Below are 21,274 nucleotides of genomic sequence, written 5' to 3' on the forward strand. Positions count from 1 at the left end.
GCGCCAGGGCTCGTAAATGTCGCAGTTGGCACGAGATGCTTCAGTCTGCTGCAGTGCCCCTGCTAGGGCTCTTCGCGCCTGCCACGTTTGAAGGGCTAGCCGTCAGGGAAAAGGGGCTAGCCGTCAGGAAAACCAAGCCGTGAAAATTGTCACAAATACGTGTCTGTCACGCTTAGTTGCCATCGAAAGTTTGCACCCAAACGAGAACTGCTTGTAGGGAAAGAAGTAGGCTTTCAGCCAGTTGGCTCTTGCATCTGGCAAATGCCTGGCTTACTCTTCTAATATCCTGTAGCTTGAGCATTTTGAATGTTGACATCGATTTCAGTGCCGTTATTTCATTCCTGGCTGTACTTTTGCCACCTGTGCTTTTATTGTATGACTTAATTGTGGTTGCTTTATATGACTCAGCATCTCAGAGTGTTGTTATATGGTGGTAATTTGGGTTGTGTTGGTGTTGGGTAATTTGGGTTCTTGTTTTTTTATTCAATATAAAAAAACTATAAAAATAAATATATTTTAATTTAAGAAAATGTTTTAGTGTTCTGTTAAATGTGTGTGTATATATATATATATATTGTATTTGTGCATCTCTTGGCACTTACTTTCCTTTCTTATACTTTGAAGAAGCATAAGCTACAGGAATATGATGTTAATGCCAGATAAATAAATGATCTGTTTAATTATTTATTCAAATGGTAACTTATACCAGGTTAAAAGCTTTTAAGCTCATCTCTTGGTGTCACAGAAAAATCTCTTTGACATGCGTGTTCTCGACTAAATTGGTCGGTTTCATGTCATAAGCGGGCTGTACAGTGCTATAAACTGTACAGTCTTGCTGTTAATTTATTGATGAATAACACTGGGTGTTTGTATGGAAGAGGGAATTGCCTCTTTCTTTTCTCTTTCCATAGGCTATGTAGCTTAAACAGCTGCCTGTGAAATTAGTCTGTTTCTTTAAGGTCAGTTTTGCATCTTTTCTGACCTCATTTCATCATTTATTTAGCAGCAGTGCCACTGCGATTCTGCTTTGCTGAATTCCCAAGCATCCTCTCTTTATCTTAGTCTGCATCTTTGCCTTTTTTTTTTTTTTTTTTTTTTTAATATTGAATCACCTTTTTTCTTCTGCCACTTGTGAATGTGCAGGAAAAAGCTGAAAAGTAATGCCAAAAATGCTAGGGTCCTTGTTGTATACAAAAAATGGTATTGGGATGTAACATATTGGTTTGGCTCAAAGGTCACCCATATCTCTTGTCAAAGGACACTGGCAAAGTGCACCAGGAATAAATTAACCCCTTTGTGCAGCTCTGTAACTCATCTTCTCCCAATCCCATGTATGTTCTCAGAGCCTCACGTACAGACAAAATATTTCTTGCAGCCTCACAGAATTGCTATGGTTTGCAGTTTATTACTTGTTAATGACTGAAGCAGTGCCAAAAGCATTATTCTTAACAATTGAGATCGGAGAAAGGAAAAAATTATGCTCACTTTTTGGTGAGGGGGAAACATGAGGAGACGGGAATTGCATATTCCTGCCAAGGGAGATTTTTATCTTTAGGCAGTGAATTCAATTTCAGGTCTCTTACAGAAATACAATTAAACCCATCTGGAAGTGGAAAGTGCTGAGCTATATGGGAGACGTTACTGCAGAAACATGGTGCTGTCTCTGACTGGTGGATATATTTTCTGTGATTTTGTGCTGACTGCATCATTAAAAAAAAAAATACAACACGAATAAACCCACCACCATCAACCAAAACTCCTTTAATACTTCTCTCTCTGCTTTATGTGACCATGCGTCCAGATTTGCAAACTTCAAATTTAGTTTTTACTCTGAAATGAAATGTGTGCAGAAATCAGTTGTTTTCAGCTTTAGTTAAATGAAACCTCAACTTATCTACAAGTAGTAAAACTCAGCCTGATTCTGTAAGTGCTTAAATTGTGCTCGTATCTTCCAGAGCACGAGTGTTTCCATTCAACTCTGTGTTTCTTTGTTCTTTTTTTAACATGTAATTCAAGAAACTTAGTGTTTGTATTTCACATTTCTGGAGAGATTTGTTTGCTTTAAAAGTACCACAGCTGATAAAATTCTTAAAAAGAGCAAATATCACAAATGTATCGCCCATCTAGGACTTTACCTATATAATACACTTGATACAGCTCTACTTTTTGTTTCTGTGCCCCTGCCCCCCCTTCTTTTGTCTCTTATTTAGTTTAAAGTTAATTGTGTTCAGGAACGATACTGAAAATAATAGTTGGTGAGTTCCTGCCTCCACGTCAGTTACGCAGACCTGCATGATCTGCAAGTTTTGAAGTGGTGAACACCCAGAGAAGGAAATGGCCTCACAAAGTGTGGTAGTCTGTTTTAGTATGCAGATTCCTTACCACCCTCCCAACATTCACAATCCCTAAATACAGCGTATTTCTCGCTGCTGGCCCAGTGGTTTTATCAGAGTAAGTATTTGAGGCCTGAGTTTATGGGATACTTAGTTTCTTTTTCTGTTTCAAACAAAAAGATGTGTTTTTTCTTCTTGAGAAATACTGCTGGGAGTGCAATTTAGTTAAAGAAGCTACTTCAGAAACTGAAAGCTACAAAGTAAAGATTAAGCCTTACGTAGATTTGATGAATTTCACCTTTTTCTCAGTATCCCATTTTTCTAAAAGGCTTGTCTTTTGTCAACAAAAAGAAAAAAAATGAGTATGTGAAAGTGCTTGTAATGTTAATTTGGCTAGATCAAGTTATACTGATTGCTAATCTACTCTGCATTGTAAAGCCTGCAGTGTTTTTTTTTGTTTTTTTTTTTTTTTAAATCACTGAAGATTATGCAAGAGAAAAGATGGCATTCATGGTTTCCTATACAACTTTATTGTGCAGATGTTAGGTATAGATGAGGTAAGATGCTTTTCTGTGTGCAAGAAAGAGAGGAGGGAGAATGGTGCCCGACAGAGCTGCAAACTGTACAGTAACGCACATCTCCAGGAGAAAAAAAAGTGACAAGCAGCTGCAGCTCTGGCACCATAAGTGACTGGCTGGAGTCTGAATCTTTGCCAAAGCTACCTGTAAGATTTTACACGCCAAGTTGATTTTCCTTCTTGTTGCGTGCTTAGGAAGAAGGTAAAATTGCATTTTAAACTGTTCCACAACTGCCTCTCCTTCATACATCATTGGAGCAGAAACCTGACTCTGGAGCATTGCAGCACAGGTTTTTACCACTTGAACTGTGGGACTGACAACCCTAATTGGTAGCAGCAGAAGACTTTTTCCCTAAGGGCTAAAAAAGGAATATGCTGCTGGCGCCATGTGTTGAGCCCAGGCGTGGGGGGAAGGTAAGGAATAAATGAGGCAATTAGGAGTTTGCGCTATGCAATCTCCATGGGACGGGAAATATCAGTATTTCACGTGCCAAGGTAAGAAAACATGAGTAAAAGAATAAAGTGTGGATAATTAACATTTATTTTTGGTCTTACTGCATACCTGAGACTGGCTGGCTCGGCGCGTGCTCGCGTACATCGGTGTAGTTTGTTTGATTGATAGAAATTCCACTGCGTCAGCATAGCAAGCAGTAGCTGGCCAGCCTCTGGCATACTCTATTTCATCCGTGGGTATCAGCCCACGGCTTGAATCTCTGCTGATTTTTGCAAGGTGCTATTTATACACTGTTCTGAAAGCCAACGCTTATGCTTCAGAGAGGGCTTTCTGTGATGTGCCGCGTGCAAGTATTTGATAGCTTGTAACGGCAGGGTGCAAGGCGGTTTGTACGCGGTGAATAGTCGGTGCTGATTGTCAAGTGAAGTGCTGCAGGTCACTGGCCAGGGCACAACAAGTCTTGCTTATGGTATTGTGAATACTTGGGTGGGAAGTGAGGAGTTTGGGCAAATAATTAATCCAGGGGTTTGTTTTTTTATGTTTAGTTACAAACACTACATTGTGGTCTTCTGTGGCTCACTCATAATAATTCTTCTTTGTAAAATTTAGTGCAGAACAATATTATGATTAGTATGCCTCTTTTCTTTAGGTTTGACTCTGTGATTTTCATGGATGTGTATGCTAGGGTGCATGCGTTGCTGTCAGTTTGTCAGTCCCTTCACCTTGAAATGTGTGTCAGGGAAGTAAATTGGGATTGTACGCAAACTCTGCTTCGGACTCAAAATTACATTATTCAATTTCCCTATTTGATACTGATATTTCAGTAGAGAAAGGCTTTCTGTACCTTTCTTTAAACCCTGGTGGCTGTTTGACACCCAGCTCTTTGAGCCAGACCGTGTGCAGGCTGCTGCACAGGGCAGCGATGTCCAGGGTCCTGTGGCAGCCCTGGGGGAACTTCTCTGCCAGGGACCTGGAGGAGGGCTAAGAATGTTCAAGTAGTGGCTGCTGGTGAGTGCTGCTTTCCTTTTTTTCCATCATCTCAGCTCTGTAGAAGTGAGCTGCTGTTGCTGGAGGAGGCGGTGGAGAGTTACAGTTGCTGCACTGCATGGTGTGCACTTCATATAGAGCACAGAAAGTAGGTGGTGGCACATTAGTAGTCCTCTCAGTGAGCTGAACATGTACATACATGCTTTGTGGCTTCTGTTGTTTGGTTTTCAGAAGAGTGTGGCTTGCTTGGGAAATTTTTCTTACAACTTTGTTATTTAAAGGAATGAAACTTCCTCGAGTCTGCATCTTAAAGTACAGAATAATTAGAGAATTTGCTTAGAACAACGTTTCTTGATTTATCCAAATGTATTGCAGGATGCATAGGACTTAATTTGGTAAAAGCTGGCCCGTTTGGCCATCTTGTGGCTAATGCTTATAAGGTTTTTCAGATGGATTTGTCTTTTTTAAGCTATTAATGTTGCTTCAATATTGTCTTCCACTCCTGAGAGAAAAGAGGTGCTGAGCATAATCTTTTCCAGTTAACACTTCCATCCCATTCATGTTATTTGTAGCTGATGGGAAGTCACACTTCCTAACCAGTTTGGAAGATTATGAATTATTGAGTGAATTACTGTTGCAAAAAACTGCTCGATCATGTTGCAGCTTCTTTTAAGGGAATTAGTGTTAACTTGATCAAATACACCAAAGTGTTCAGCTGTCTGTAAGATTACAAACTCGAAAAATGAAAATGGATATTTGTAAATATTGTGTATTTTGTTCTTGTTTTTTGTCTTTATAACTGATGCACAGACACATAAGACTGAGTATCTACTGTAATATGCTTCATTCATTTGCTTTCATACTGCTGCATTATGGAGCTGCGTTTCCTATAGGATTGTGATTTGGGCTTCCAAGTTTAAGAACTCGAGAACTAACTATGGTTAGTTTGTGTAACAACAGTTTGAAGTAGCAGAAGAACACAGAAAAGTGCTTGGTAAAAGCTCATGCTAGTTTATTTCTTTCACTCTCCTTTAGAAAGATTGAGGCGTTTTTTTATAGTTCTACTCCATAACTTCATAGAAGAGCCTTTTGTAATTTATTCTTTTTGCTTACTGATGGCGATTGCTACATCAACAAGGTACTCTGTCTGATGCGCAAATGCCTGATACTTCAACTCTATTAACAGAGATTTAGCTGTAATATTTTGCATTCAGAGTGGTGTGAACTTCTTATGGTAAATTCTGCTATCTTGTATTTACTTAACATGTATTGTCTTCATTTTAGATAACAACTTAGAAGAAGAAAAAAAGAGGCTATGTTCGGCTTCTTCCGAAAAAGTCAAGATTCAAAGAAGATTGCAGTGCCAGAGAGAGAAGCAGATGGATTTGTTATTGTGGGTAAGTGATGCTTCTGTATGAAATGATTCATGTTATCTTCAAAATGTAAAGAGGTCTTTGAGATGCTTAGATCAAATAAAAAGAGTTAAAAGAAGCCGTGACAAAAATCACTCAGAATTGTTACTGTTCCTGAAGGAGTTTGAATGCCTGCCCTCATTATACAGACTAAATAGCTGAAACTTTGTTTCTTCATGTTGTTTTCTGAATAGGTGCAAACTCTTATTCAAGATAATTGAAAATGCAATTTTGTGTTCTCCTTTCATATTATAAACAAGGAGACTTTATTTCCTTACAGAGCAAGAAACCTCAAAGTTGATACTTATACCTTTATGGTTAGAGTTGATAATATTTTGTTGCAGCTGACTTTCTTGTTTAGTTTCTCTCCTTTTAGCGTTATCCCCAACGTGTTTTTATATTAGAAGGCAAGATGACTAGCTGTTCTAATTTAGAACATGACCCTTGATTAGTTTTAAAACCCTAAATAGCTTAATTTTCATCAAAGTCTTTATGTTATTCAAAATTTAATCTCAAGTGTGTTCACCTGTGAACTGGCCAAATCTGCAGCTTTAGGTACACTCTTTCACAGTCCTGTAGGATAGCTCAAGCATGCAGGGGATACAGAATTTATTGTTGCCAAGCTGTAACTGATCCTTTCCATTTTTTCCTCTTTTGAAAAATTGTGTTTTCCTCCTTGTAAAACTATCATCATTAATACTCAGTTTCTGCTGCTTTAATTTACTGATTTCTTATCAGGAATCTTGCCATGTTTACCTATGCAAATGTTGCTTGAGCATTCTGAAATCAAGAGAGCCCCTGGATTATCAAAATCTAATAATACGAGAGACTACTGGCACTCATTCTTAGGAGAGCTTACTTACATTCTTTGTAATAGTTCTCCATTAAAACAAATATCCCCAACTATCTACCAATTGTTAAAAGAGATCTGTTTTCACATGTGGCTCTGTGTTGTCATGTTGAACAGTTGTCTTCCATTGGACTTTTTTCATCTGTACTCATCTACTCACCCTGATTTTGATGGCTACATCAAATTCCTCCAGCACTTGCATTGTGGAAAGGTGGAAGGGGATACACCATCATCCCACAAAATTTGGAGGCTATTTAGAGCTTCAAGTTGTGTTATAGGCAGAGAGCTCTGCACCCAAAGATTGCTTACGTGCTGCAACTGCTGGTCCCAGTTCTATATTTGATTTAGCTTAATTCCTTTTTCCTGAAATGCCCTCAGTGACTATTTAAATATTGAAGAATTATCAATTATGCTTTTAATTTTCTGTTATTTCTATTTACAATTTTTTTGTTTGGACAGCAATTAATTTTGCGGACTGTGATGAAGTAGACTGTCTATTCATCCTAACTTCTACTTGGCAAAAGAATTACTGTCAGTCTCACCAGTTGAGCATGTTGTCTTGCTGTGTAGAGGCAGTTGCAGGATTAAGTACATGTAAGTAGATACCTAGAAGTTTTCTTTGTCTACGAATAGTGGCAGTCCAAAAACCTTAGCTATTCTGCTAGTTTGTTTTTTATTGCTCAGATGGGAGGTATTGAAAATTTTTAAAATTTAGATGTGTTCTAGAACTAAAAGGTCTTCCCCTAATCTTAGCAGTAGTTATAGGACAGCCATCTTTAAAACTGTACCTCCAGGTTGTTAATGTGAATAGTGCTTTAGGCAGTGAACAGTGTCAAGGGGGGGTAAGAATTAAGTTTCATATGTTTTAGGTTGGTTCCTAAATCCAGTCTTTCATTCAAAGCATATGAGAACAAAAAGCCTCGTTCACTAATACTCTGTGGACAGAGGAAGTTCTTTGCTTCTTTTTCATGGAGAAAAAAAAGAGAAAAATACATCTTCAGGGGATGCTTTCTCCTGATTTCCACCCTTGTAATAAGGAGAATCTTGTCTGTCACAAATTCCTTGCAAGGCTGTTCGTACCATGCACCACTAATAAGGGCATTAAGGAATCTTACTGGGGGTCTCAAAGAGACTTATCAGAAATAATCAAATGACGTGTCCTTTACAAGTATAAAATAAGTCTATATAATAATGTAATGAGAGTACTTGGCATCCCAATTCAGTGTAGATGAAATTAACAATATGTAATTATTTTCTCTCTTTCTGTATCATCTGATTTTTGAAAGCAGGGGAAAGAGGTTTGATACTTTATTGAGAAAGTACGACCAGAGCTATCCCTTGTGAAATCTTGAGGATTTTTTTTGCTATTTTTTGCATTACTCCTCCAAGTGCTGATATGTATTTCAATATTTTTAAAATATACTTGTAGAATATTTATACATTTGGAATTTCAATATCTGAATTAAATTCTTCTAGTCATAAATACATCAGAAAAACACTCATAAAAACATCAGAAGCAACAAAAATCAACTTGGCAGCATAGTAGCTCAAAGAAATTCTGTATCTTAATTTTAGGGAGAAATCATTGTCTGCAGAGGAGCTAAGTAAAAAATTATCAATTCACTCTACAAAATAAATATAAAATGTGATTTTAACAACAGAAACTGAAGCATTTTTATGCCTAATTACCAGTTTGCTCATTTTCCAGATACTGGTCATCTCATCTTTTGTGAATCTGAAAAAGTGATGCTTGTCTTGTAACAAGCACAGCTATTATTCTGAAAAATATGAAATACGCACAGCACGTGCAATTGGTTTTGAAGCGTGAATCAAACATAGAGATATGAAAAACGTTTCAAGGGTTTGTCTGATCATCACAATTGCTTTTCAAGTTAATGTTCTGAATGCTATTGTTTGTTTTGAGTTAGCTTAGGGTTCTTGAAGAGCAGCTGTTTTGTAAGGATTTTTTTTGGGGGGGCTTTTATTACACAAATTCCAGTCTATCATCCATTCTTACTATTGCTAGCCATGTAGAAGATGACATATTAGTACTAGTGCATTGGTTTGACACATGGCTGAAAATCTCCCATCAGACATCAAAGATGCATGTGATTGGTACTCCTAATATCCGTCAAAGATCAGGAATTGAAAAATTGAGGCAGCAGTGCTGTTTCTGTGTTTTTTGGCAAGATGGTCAGAAACTCTGCAAACATACACATCACTGTGATGGTTCTGCTGTGATGTGTGGTGAGTTTTTTTGTTAGTTTGAAGACAACTGAAATACCTACCGAAAAACTACTGCTAATTGTTTGTTTTGTCTTCAGGTTTATTTTAAGATGCTGATGTGCAGCCTCTTGATTACTCTTGCAGCAAAATTAGAAATAAGCCAGTGTGCAGGAGCAGTGAGGGCAGCTGCTCCACAAGGCAGGTGAGCCTGCAGCCAGCGAAGGTGCCAAAAGGACAGGCAGGCACGGGCAGAGACCTCACCAAGGAGGGGCACGGACCCTTGCTGCCTGAGCAAGGAGAGCAGAGCAGCTCTTAGTTTTGGGAAAAATCCTGGTCCATGTGCTCTCGTTCTACATTTGTGCCATCCTTGGGCATGGACAGCCAAACCCCTGGAGGGGAAGAGGCTGCAGAGCCTGATGGGTGTGCTTGGGGCTGGACAGAGTTGACTTCCTAGTATTTGGAAGAGCTCTTTGACCATGCCCAACTTCAAGTCTGTTTTATCTATTTTTACTTGTGTTTTATAGACCATTCTGTTTCATGGATTTAATAATTTGGTTTGTTTCAGGGGACTTTTTATTTGGCAAATTGGAATGGAGTAAATGGCTTGGAGAAATAGTTCAGTTGCTGATACTGATAAGCCTGATTTGTAAAAGTATCTAACTTTCAGGGACTATTATTACTGACTTACACCTGACTGTCACCTAGAGGTCTTTTTCTGAGATTAAACTATTCAGTTATAAAATTTTTCAAAGATTCAAGAGTAAGTGCCCAAGGAAAAAATGGCAAGGCATGGGATTCTCAATGGAGTGGAATTACTGTCACGGTCACAGAGAAGCTATGATCATGGTGAGAAGGGTCAGTAGAAGTTTTAAGAAGACATGTCTGTTCTGTAAGCCTCCCTTTTCCCTACTGTGTTCTCCTAGATTCTTGGAGGCCATGTAGAAATAGTGAACAACTTTTGGATTTATACCTATTTATTGTTTATTATTACCGGAGTAAATGTGATTTTTGCCTGTTACTTTTCTTCTAAAGAGAATACAAATAATCATAGACCAGAAATAAAAAGTGTTTTGAAATCTTTTCCCACTAAGGAGAAGGACTTCTGATACTGAAGTGAATCCGGGTGCACTGAATTAATCACTGTGTACCTTCAGTTTCAGTGCTTGTGTCTGAAGACGAGTTCAACAAAACAAGTGTGGTCGGACTTGTAACTAGTTTGACAAATTATGATAGCAAATATTCTTATGTCCAAATTTTGATGGTCAGTTATGGCTTCCTATCTGAAGCCAGTCTCTGCAAAGCAATCAAACTTTGGTTTTATCTGCAGTGAAGTACTTGAACCTTCCTCTGATGTATACAGAACGTATATTACTGAGTTAATTCAGTATAACAACTCCTTTATATGGACTTATCATTATCTGTAGGCAGAAGCATCGTCATTCAGCTATGACACTGTGAAAGGTGTGCTTTATAGCCACCTGAATGTTTTCCTGTGTTAACCATAGACTTCTGTACCAGAGATACAAAATAGTAAAATGATAGACATCAGTCAGTCTTCAGTTTTGGAAAACAGAAAACCTCTGTTTTTCTGTAGAGTAATATTGCATATATTGTTCCTCTCATCATTTCTGTGTTTCCATTAATTTATTCTGCATACAGATATTCTTATGAGTACTCTTTATTGTGTAATGAAGAACTGGTTAAATTGCATATTTGAATTAAGAGACGCACACATTGTCACTCAACATGCATCTACGTCTTAAAATAAAATCCGTATTGTTTACATGTTGATCTTAGTAAAATAGATCTCTGCGTATGTTTTGAAGATCTTAAATTTTTACTTCCGAGAGAAATCTGCAGTTTAAAAATTTTAAAGAGTGAATATGTTATAAAAGAGAAATATACTGATCCTTCCAAATAAAAGGACTACCTACATACTATTTTATTAGTACAATTCAAATAGTTTTTTGGCTTCTCCCTTGTGTATATATATGTCAGAGATGAAATACATCAAGAAAGATTTGTAAGATCTTGGTGTTGCTGCTGCTGTTTGTTTTCTATGAGTTGGTAATAACGTAGTAGATTCCTGTGAATCTTTACACTGTTTTTTTTCATTAATATTTGAAGAGCTTTTAGTGGTGCTAGTAAGGAAGGCTGGGATGCTGCAATGTTTTAAAATATACTATTACGTTTAAGAAATGCACAAAGCTTCGTACCAGTCGGAAAAAAGCAGTGGCTCACTGGCTTTTTACTTCCTGCATCAACGGGCCTATGTTAAGTTTTTATATGAGTGTTTGTGTATCTCTTTCCAATGTTGTGGTTTTCCAAAGAAACAAGCTCCCATTTCATTTTCTTGTTTAGGTTTAAAATATTTAATACTAACTTTACAATAATCTAAGATTTTAGGGAAATCTATTTTTTTTTTTAAGTCTAAATAATACTTTATAGGTGTTAACTTACACCAAGGTAAGTGATTGCTTTTGTGCACTCCAAGAAGTTGCTGTATTAAGTGACCTGTTTCTTGAAGTGCTGATTTTTGGATTCTATACTTAAAAATAGTAGCTCATCTGGGCATTGAATTTTTCAGTTAAAGTTGACTGAAAAGGGAGGGGGAAGAAATCAGAAAGAGAAGAAACAGTCCTCTCCTGTTACTGACCTTTAGCTGCATAAGGAGGTAATGGCTACCCTTCATTCAGTAATGAAGTCAAACTAATCCTCTTGGGTACTGATTTTTTCACAAAAACAAACTGCATTTTTCCATAGTACCGCTAGATGGTGATTTCTCTTGTATTCAGTAGTTGTAGTGCTTTTCTCTATCTTGCTCATACGCCCGTGCGCGTGCACACAAAGTCGAGTAGTAGTAATTATCAGTACACCGTTTTATTAGACTGTAGGTTTTCATCAGATTTATAAAAAGCTTTTAAAAACCTAATATCAAATTTATAATGGCATTCCAAACTAATAAAAATAATGAAGCTTGAAATGTTGACAGCATGTATCTAGATGTTGGCTTGTAATTCCTTCCAAGCAGATCTGTTGAGGCCCATGTGGGACCTAAATAACACAAAGAAGTAAATTTGCATATTTTACAGCAGGGGGAAAAACAGAATGCAAAAACATGAATAATTAGGAGCACAAGCTTCATGCTATATTAATACTGTTGAAAAGCATGTGTTGATTGTATTCTGAAAGCCAGTAGTGATTTGGTTGAGTGAACTCAGTCAGCATCTCTTATGCAGATTAAAGGAACTGGGTTACAGAACAACTGAAATTCATTGTTTTGCTGTATAAGTAGGTATATTTCTTAAAGGAAATATTTTTCCTAGACACTGTACAGTGCAGAAAATCTTTTTTTAATGCCTCATCAAAGTGGATTTTTCTGTTGACAAAAGACTGTTCAATTGTTCATTTACTTGTGTACTTCTAGATTTTAAAATAGTTTTCTCAGTCACAGATCAGATGTTAGAATGTTTAGCACTTTAGTATACATGACCTACTTTTCATTTCATTTCTCTTTGCTTTCTAAGGCTTGAGCCACTGTAAAGACAATTATGATATGCATTTGATTTTTTAAATTTAAATTTGCAAAAATGCCTTTCTTTATATGTTAGCATACAGACAACTTTTGAGTATGAATTATGTGAATCATTGTATTTATGTCTATTGATTGCAATTAAAGATACAGAACATACTTTTAATGATAAAAATGCTTTAAAATGGTAAAAAGGCATTAACATATTGTTTTTTTCTTTGGTGGTTAGGGTAAATGCTATCTTGGCCCCTTAATTCACAGCTGTCTTAAAGTTACCTTGTTTTGAATTTGACTAAAGGAGGGAGAAAGGAAGATAAATACTTCTTGTTTAACTTTCATAGCAGTTTTATTCCTTGGGGGGGGGGGGAAATAAGTTTAAATATTTGCTGGTGTATTAGAGGTAATTATTTTGAGGCTTTAAGATAGATGAAAGTGCACAGAAACAAACATTTTTAATCGGTCTTTTAAGCACATATTCTTAATTTGCATAACCAAAGGAGGAAAATGGTAAAATGTACCAGTCTTTTTAGAAATTGATGTAATTGTAAGAGGTTAAAGAGGCATCTGGCAAAAGGTTGTTTTGAGGTCACACATGCATCTGACAGTTTGCTGCCAGCCCTCTAAGAAAATATTGGTTGGAATTGTGTTCCTGTTTTTCATATTAACTGCCTTCTGACTTGATATATAATAGTCACTTTCTAAGTGTGCAGGTCTCCAAAGTGCTCCTGAGAGGTTTGTTCCTCCTGATTTTAAAACTTGAAAATAGTGATGGAAGCAGAATATGCTTAAGAAAATCCCCTTCCCCCAGCCCCTTTTACTCCCTCCCCACTTATCCTCAGGAAAGATCTGGGCATTCCTTGGACTTGACAGTCCTGCAACGATGTATTTACATAGTTGTCCTCGTGTTCTTTAACCCTTATTCATAGTGTTCTGTTCGCTTCTGACACCTGGACCCTGACAATTTTACTCCCATACACAGTATGACGATACTAAGTATGTAGCGCCTTAGTCGGGTGACGGTGGTCTGTATAGCGTTCTTAAAGCAATGTGTGGTTGGAATGTAAGAAAGGAAAATCCTGGCTGCTTTATTGTAGGGATAGCAAAACGCAGTGTGGAAGCAGGGATTTTCAAATGCTGGCTGTAAACTTTATTTCCCAACTTATGCTGGTCATTAAGTCTATTCTAGCAGTAGAAACTTCTTTGTTTTATGATGCAAAGAAAATTGTTCAAGATATATAGGAAAATCAGGCTTGGACTAAAAAGCTTGGACTAAATAAGATGAACTTACGGCTACAGCTAACTGAAAAACAGAGTGGTGGAAAATGTGTTCCAGGAGTGTAAGTTGCTATCCTAGCAAATGATAAATTCAGGTTGGAGTCTGTCTTTTAGCAATTTACAGCATAGTTAGAACATTATTCTTTCCAAAGAGAGCCCTAGTCATTAGCCCATGCAATCACTGTCTGTCTGGTTGAAGTCATTCAGCCTTACACAGATGTTAACCACTGTTAATTTTCTCTGAAGGAAATGTCATGTTGAGCTGATTTTACACACGTCCCTCCCTATCTCTGGCAAATGTTTTGGTGCATTTCTTCACTAGATGAAGAAAAAATACCAAACTGCAGACTGCTTTACCCGTTTTTACCTGAGAGACATGAAAGCACGAGAGAGTGTCTTATTTTTATATATATATTTTTTTTATTTAGGTAATATAAAGAAACTCAAGAAATTACCCAATTACCCTCTGTGTTTCACAAATGTTTCAGGTCACTTACGTTGTAGGCATCCATGTGAAAGGTGACTTGTCACGTTGTGCATAAAGGTGTTTTTTCCCTAGCTGGTCTTTCTTGATACACTAGTTAGAACCTTTCAGTAAGGGCCAAAGAAATTAAAGGTTACAGATGATTTATCCAGGCACTCGTTTTGCACTTCAGTGCTATTTCATCTACTTTTGCCGTAACGCATCTTTGGGGCTTGCCAAAAATATAATGCACTTTCTGATCTCTGCTCATGCAGACGAATGCTCTTCAGCTTCTTCATGCTGCTTTCCCCCTGCAAATGACGGCTGCACAGAGTCAGTTCTGAAATTATTCTCTCTTCCATCAGTCAAAAGTAAGCTTTTGCTCACAACATTGACCATGGATTACTATATGGATAATATCCCCAGCTAGATTTTTGTTTGTTTGTTTTGGGAGCGTGGGTGATCATAATCACTTCACTTTATGATTTTTGTAAGTTTTAATAAATTATTCTTGTAATGCTACCACTGTTCTGAGGATATCCTGTGACATGATATTAAGAAAAAAAGTTTTTTAAAAAAAGGGTGTGTGTGGAATGAGGGAATAAAAAGCCTTCCTAAAGCCATGCTTGGAACAGCACAAGCAATCTGAAAGGTTTGTGCAGTGTTTCTATTTCTGTTAACAATTAGCACACAGTTTGATGTTGCTAATAGTTAACTGTGTTGTTCACAGGTTGCAATCGCAGTCTTAATTCTGTGTATTGGTTCCTCAATTTAAGTTTGGTAACTTGCTACAAAACCTGTGTGTGGGGCAAAAATGATAATGGGACAGAAAATCATGCAAAAGCTTAAGTCAGTTGAAGTCAGGAAAATTGTTAGGATGTGAATGTCTCTCTGTTTTGACCCCTTCTCAGCAGTTGTGATAAATGTGGCACTTCAGATACACTCAGCAGATATATACAGCCTTTTATGTCCTTGCTTTTTGTCCTGTTGTTGCTGGCGTGGTGGTTTTTGTTTGTTTGTTTTTGTCAGGGTATCTAGGTGAATATGGATTTTTGTATTTTGTCTAGGAGAATGAGTACAAACTGTGGAGAGAGCTCTCATAGCCAGTATTCGTAAATTGTCAGTTGTGAGGGTGTCTTTTGATTTGTTCTGGTGATTTCTTTTTGTTTGTTTTATTCCAGTTACACCCAGATTAACGATGAGGTCTTTAGCATCTGACCACCATTCAGCACATACAGTATACTCATTTGTTTTTCAGTTAAAAGCAGGCAAACTTCCTTAAAATGATTCAGAGTCCCAGGCCTTTTCTGGGGGAGGCTGCCGGGGAGGCAGGGAGAGGATTTTTCCTGACAGACCGTATCATTCTAAAGCTCTTTCTGCTCAGACCTGTCTAGACCAGGAATATACTGCAGTTGTTCAGGAGTTCAAGCTCATAGCTTTCCTGTTTCAGGGTGAGTAAGGGGGAGGAACAACATAAACCCCCTGGGATTACTTTTTATCCTTCTTTCAGTTTGTATGAATTTTTTGGCTTTTTTTTTTTTTTTGAGAAGGAGAGAATGGGAATTCATGGCTATTTCTTTGCCATTTATTTTTTTTTAAAGGAAACCTGCCTAAATTTCTTCAGAATGATTTCATGTTTGGTTCTGGCAGCTGGGGAAGGCTACAATAAAAGAAGATTTGATTTACAAAAGCATTAGCATAGCTGTTGTAGCAGAAAGCAGTTGGTATTATCTTTAAAACATGGATATTAAGTACACATACCAGTATACCCTTTATTAGGATAGAGAATAAGGAGAGAGATTTGTTTTTTTCCTATAACTATTTTCTTTTACTAACTTACAAATTAAGTTAGGAAGAGATGCACAAGGACGAGCTTTGCTAAGATTTAAAGGAAATTGGATATACTGACTCAAGTTGAATATAAACTTCATATTTCTTCATATATAGAGGAATATAAACTTCATATATTCATATGTATACAGACTCTGAACTTACAAAAATTTACTCTTACTTTACTGCTCTGTGCACTAGAGTTGAGATCCAGAAACAAACCACACGCACTTTCCAACTTGTGCATTTTGTTATAGAAAATTAGGAAAGAGTGAGCCGTTATATTGAATTAAACATCTCTGAAATTCAGCTTACAAAATGTTTTGAGCATATTTGCCTAAAATGACCCAGTAACCAAGGAGTAAGCTTGAATTCTTGGTGTGCTCTGGAGCTGAAGCGTTAGAATCAAGGCGCCGTACATCACATCAGGCACATCTGTCCACTTGATTCAAAACCAAAAGCTGAAGTTACAGCATGTTCCTCTTGAAATGTGTTTGGTGTGTATTTGTGCTTATTCAAGCATTCATCCAAGAAACAGGAGACCTCAAAATCTAGTTCTGCATAGGCTTAGCACATCGTCTAGCGACAGTTTAAAACAGCCCAGATGGGAGGACCACCAGTGTTCATTCTGGCTCCATGGTGGTTCTACTTCAATAATGCACAATGCAGGAACTTCCCTGATACTGCATAACTCACTGAGCTGCAGTGATCTCAGAGTAGGGAAACTGGAATACTGGTCTCTGGTCCCTAGCCTGTGTATGTTGTAATTTTTGTTTTCTTTAATTGAGGTGACAAAAGATTAAAAACAAAAAGACCATAAAACAGTATGAAGAGACATGAACATGTTGCAGTCCCTTAGGCATCAGGCTTGGCCCCTTTCTGTCTTGGTTCAACTCTGTCCAAGGTGACCGTTCCTTTCTGTGTGAGCCAGGTCCAGCTTCTAATGGAAAGGGAAAAAGGTGCCCCAAGCAAAGTCAAGTATAGGTGACCGGGAGGGCTCTTATTGAGAGTCCTGCCCATCACAACCTTCAGACTGTGGGGCCCAAATCTCATGTTCATTGCATCTAGAGTGGGCCAATTAGAAGGTGAGGAAAAAAGTGGGATCTGCTCCAGTTTCCCGTTTGTTTGTTGTTTTGCTTTGTTTTCAGGAAAAAGGTGCTGGTTATGCTTGCAGCATGCCCCAAGGGAGGCAAGGCGAGGCAGGAGTTAAGCTGCTTCCCAGTCAGATCCAGGACACTTTTGTTCATGTGCAGAAGCTACAGCTAATGAATTTAGATCTGTAATGCTTTTTGTGGCTTCTGAGACAGCTGCTTTTTTAGATTATTGTTTTGGATATGCCTTTCCAGACATCATACCCATCCTAATCTTCTTGTTGATAGCAAAATATGCGTACTGTGTGAAGATAATGAGTTGTGGTTTGTTATAATATGCTTTTGATTTTAAATAGAACTTGACTGCAGTTTAGTACTACATTATCAGATCTTTGCTATTAGACTAAATTACCATTTTAGAAATATTAAGAAAATATGAGGAGAAAAAGGGGGGAGAACTTTAAGCTAAACAATTGAACGTCATACTTTTTGTGTGAAGACGATTGAGATCATACTTTTTGGCAACTTGTCACAGCCTTAAGCTGGGACGTGTGTTGCAGGCACAGGTTTAGAGCAGCAGAGCTCCTCTGGGCTCCCTCTGCCCCAGCACTGAGACCTGTCCAGTGTGGACCTTTTCCAGCTCCTTGGGGGACTGGGGCTGACGACACTGGCTTGTAAAAGAAATGGGATTGTCTTCTCTTTAAAACAAACAAATAGATAAGTAAAAGCTGTCTGCCACATTCTGGTTCTGTGTGTGATTTTAAGAAGTTATTGAATATTTTACATTTTGAAGTTCTCAGTAAATATTATTCCTCTGCATTTCTTTTTTTTTAAGCCTGAAGCAGGCAGTACTGCTGTGGAAGTTGGTTTAAAATAAAACAGGGCTTTTCCCTTTTAATAAGGATCTGGAACCCAAGTCCTGTGAGGAGTGGCTGAGGGAACTGGGGTTGTTTGGTCTGGAGAAGAGGAGGCTCAGGGGAGACCTCATTGCTCTCTACAGCTACCTGAAAGGAAGGTGTGGGGAGCTGGGGGTCGGCCTCTTCTCACAGGTAACTAGTGATAGGACCAGAGGGAATGGCTTCAAGTTGCACTAGGGGAGGTTCAAGTTGGAAATGAGGAGACATTTCTTCTCAGAAGGAGCAGTCAGGCACTGGAATGGGTTGCCAAGTGAGGTGGTGGAGTCACTGTCCCTGGAGGTGTTCAAGGAAAGGTTGGATGTGGTGCTTCGGGACATGGTTTAGTGGGTGACATTGGTGGTAGGGTGATGGTTGGACCAGACAATCTTGGAGGTCTTTTCATGATTATTTATTATTTATGATTCTGTGATTCCATGATATTCTCCTGATACCTTTTACTGGTTGAGCAACAGAAGCTTAATGTTAAGCAGGTATATTTCAGCTGCCCATCTTATTCATTTACCTTCTTAGCAGCTACACTTGAGCAAGAAATGCTTTCTTTTCTAGCCTCTCTTTGATAAATCAGATGGAAAGCTAAAGATGTTCATGTTGTTCTTTTGCCTTCTTATTTGAGAAGGCGTGGTATGTGTGCTTTTTGCCTACTACCTCCCTCCTCTCATCTCCTCTCCCACCCTCTCCCTTGGGTCCAGTGAAACTTCCGAATCCTCTGCATGTTCCTGGCAGCATAAGACATCTGTTTGCTTACAGTCTGTACCTAAAGTCAATGAACTTCATGTGCAGAGAATAAATTACAAAGTTAAGGCCTTTCTGGTGAGAACATGTCTAGGCACTTCTGATCTAGACTCTGAAGATCAGCCTTAATGTGGGATAGAAAGAGCATATTATTAGGGGCTCTTACTTAAAAACCTCTCTTTCCGCTCTACCACTGATGGCTTTTCTCAAATATACCCTCTGTGATGTTTGCCAAATGGAGAACAACCAACAATTAATTTCGTTGTGTTGTCAGTGTGACTTAAAATAACAAAAGTGCTCCCATGTGACATTTGGAGTGTTAAGGGCCAGCCTGTCAATCTAATGTGTCAGAAGTCCAGTGTGTTCAGCCCCTTTTGAAAGGACTGAGAGGATGATGTGCCACAACGATGACCTGCAAGCTGATGATAGCTGGTATACTGTGGGGATGTTATTTGACTTTTGCTCATGGTTTTACTCTGTGAGTGTGTCTCATATGTTTTTTGCTACTGTTAAACTACCCAAAAGAACAAAACTGGTGTTGAAATTTAAAAAAGAAAAAAAAAAGGAAGCAGTTGTTTTGAGGTGGGGATTTGGGGTGTATTCTTTAATTAAACAGATAAATGAAATATAAACTGCATCCAGAAATAATCTGCAAGCTAGAACAGAATGTAAGAAGGTCCTTGTCCTTCTTTCCTCCCTCAAAACACCCAGCACTTCTAGTTGGGTTGCCATATTCAGAATTGTAAATTGAATGACCTGTATGCAAAGTAGTTGTTGCAGGTATTCAGAACAAGTAATGTGACCCTCACTGCTTTAGAAATGTGCTGAAGTCACGCAGAGGCAGAAATATCCTGAAGTGCATTTACTATTGCCAGTTGTTAAAATCCTGTCTACTTTTAGATATTTCTAGTTTCTGGTGTATTAAAGACAGATAAAAGTCTTGAATTGTATATTTGGCAGCAAAAATGTATCCAAAGGAACATGTATAACATATATATATATATATATATACACACACTAATTACATTTGATGGGGTACTAGTTAATACAAAATAATTTTCTTCCTTAAATGGAAGCATGTCATGACACATCTTATTTGTACTTACTGAAGCACTGTGAAGCTAAGCATGATGGACTCTCACTGAGATATCTGGTGAAGAAACTTGGGGACAGTTTGTATATTCCCTTGAAACCTTAAAAACGTGTGTGTTGAGAGTCATGGTCATGTCTGTGGCCTTCTTGCTTTCCCAAGTTGGATTTATATGCAATTGTTTTTGTTGGTTGAGCTCTTTAGGTTCTCTTGATGGTGACAGTAAGCCATGATACTGTTATGGTGGAAATGTTTGGATGTTTTGAATGTTGACATAAATTTTGATGTAGATGGGTTGAATAAATATAGCTTGAATAAATATAAATTAAGTAAGCAGCATTGTGGATGGGGGAGGCTGAGTTACACTTAGTTTGATGTAAACTGAGTGTCTGTTTACCTTTTTCCCCTAAAATCTGCCCATATTTTAGCATTGAAGGATAATTGTTGCCTTTATTTTCATGTTTACAAAATGCAGAGGAAATACTGCACTGTGGAATTGATTCCTAATGAATGTTACTAAAATTTTGCTGTACTACCTGCTTCTGAACAAAATATTTTTAGTGCATTAAATGTATATGGTTTTCAGCTGCCAATCTGAGTTTAATGAATTATTTTCGTCACAGTTAATTGAAGAAGTAGCTTAAATTAAAATAAGTGTGTGCACTCAAGATGATTTTGGTATAGTATTGAAAAGAACAAAGTTAAAGAATTTAAGTTAATCAAGTGAAGCAGAGTTCCACAGTTCCTGACTTGTTGCTGTTAGATCTTCCATTGAACATCCTCAAACAATCAAATAAGCAGAGTAGAAAAAGACAAAAAGGGTAAATATCTGGTCCGGTCTCATAACACCATTTTTTTCTGGCATTCACTGGAAGATACCAGGATGTAGGGAGGAGTATTAGTATCATCCATGATCGTGCCCTCCTGACAGAGGAGAATTTCAAAGCATTAAACATTGTGTATGATGGAACCACTGTAATTAAATTCTCTGTAAATGCCCTGGAACATGAGAAGAAATGGGGAAGGGACCAAGTATGTCTTTAATTTACCCTTGAACTAACCAAATTCAGGTGCCCCTTCCACTAGATTAGTTTATCCATGTAAATTAGAGTGCCCTTCTGCCCCTAAAGCTAACAAATTTTAAAATGAATAGATAGGTAGAAAAAACATAACTTACAAAAGACATAATGCAATGTATTAGCTATCCTTGTTCAGAATTCATCTTCTGGTGCTCAAAAGACTTAAATCTTAGAGAAACCAATAGCTCTTGGCCAGATTCCAGACATTTGGGGGAAACTTTAGGTTATAATTATGCTTTACAGCTTCTTTTAATTAAAACAAAACAACAAAACAACTTCATGCTGCCAACAATTTACTTTGTATCTAAGTGCTTTCATTAGAATAAATGTTGTACCATTGTGGAAATTTAGTTCTTAAGAAAATGAATTTAATTGTTTGTAGCTTTTATATGTGAATATATTCTGCAGAGATATGTGATTATCTAT

The 21,274-nt window shown here is 37.7% G+C and overlaps 1 protein-coding gene across 4 annotated transcripts in view; it reads left to right on the plus strand.

The window, feature by feature from the left end:
* Positions 1-21,274, plus strand: part of UMAD1 (UBAP1-MVB12-associated (UMA) domain containing 1) — an 85,054-nt gene that overhangs the window by 5,132 nt on the left and 58,648 nt on the right. Inside the window, exons 1-2 of one of the 4 annotated variants that reach the window (XM_035317107.1) lie at positions 3,208-3,324; positions 5,636-5,748. In XM_035317107.1, coding sequence (XP_035172998.1) covers positions 5,667-5,748 — 82 coding nt within the window. In that variant the 5' untranslated portion in view covers positions 3,208-3,324; positions 5,636-5,666. Of the gene's footprint in view, positions 1-3,207; positions 3,325-3,384; positions 3,406-4,246; positions 4,373-5,635; positions 5,749-21,274 lie in introns of those variants that run through there. The other 3 variants (XM_035317106.1, XM_035317105.1, XM_035317104.1) reach the window with 3 other exon arrangements.

This window comes from Oxyura jamaicensis, chromosome 2 (assembly GCF_011077185.1).
Source record: "Oxyura jamaicensis isolate SHBP4307 breed ruddy duck chromosome 2, BPBGC_Ojam_1.0, whole genome shotgun sequence".
NCBI lineage: Eukaryota > Metazoa > Chordata > Aves > Anseriformes > Anatidae > Oxyura > Oxyura jamaicensis.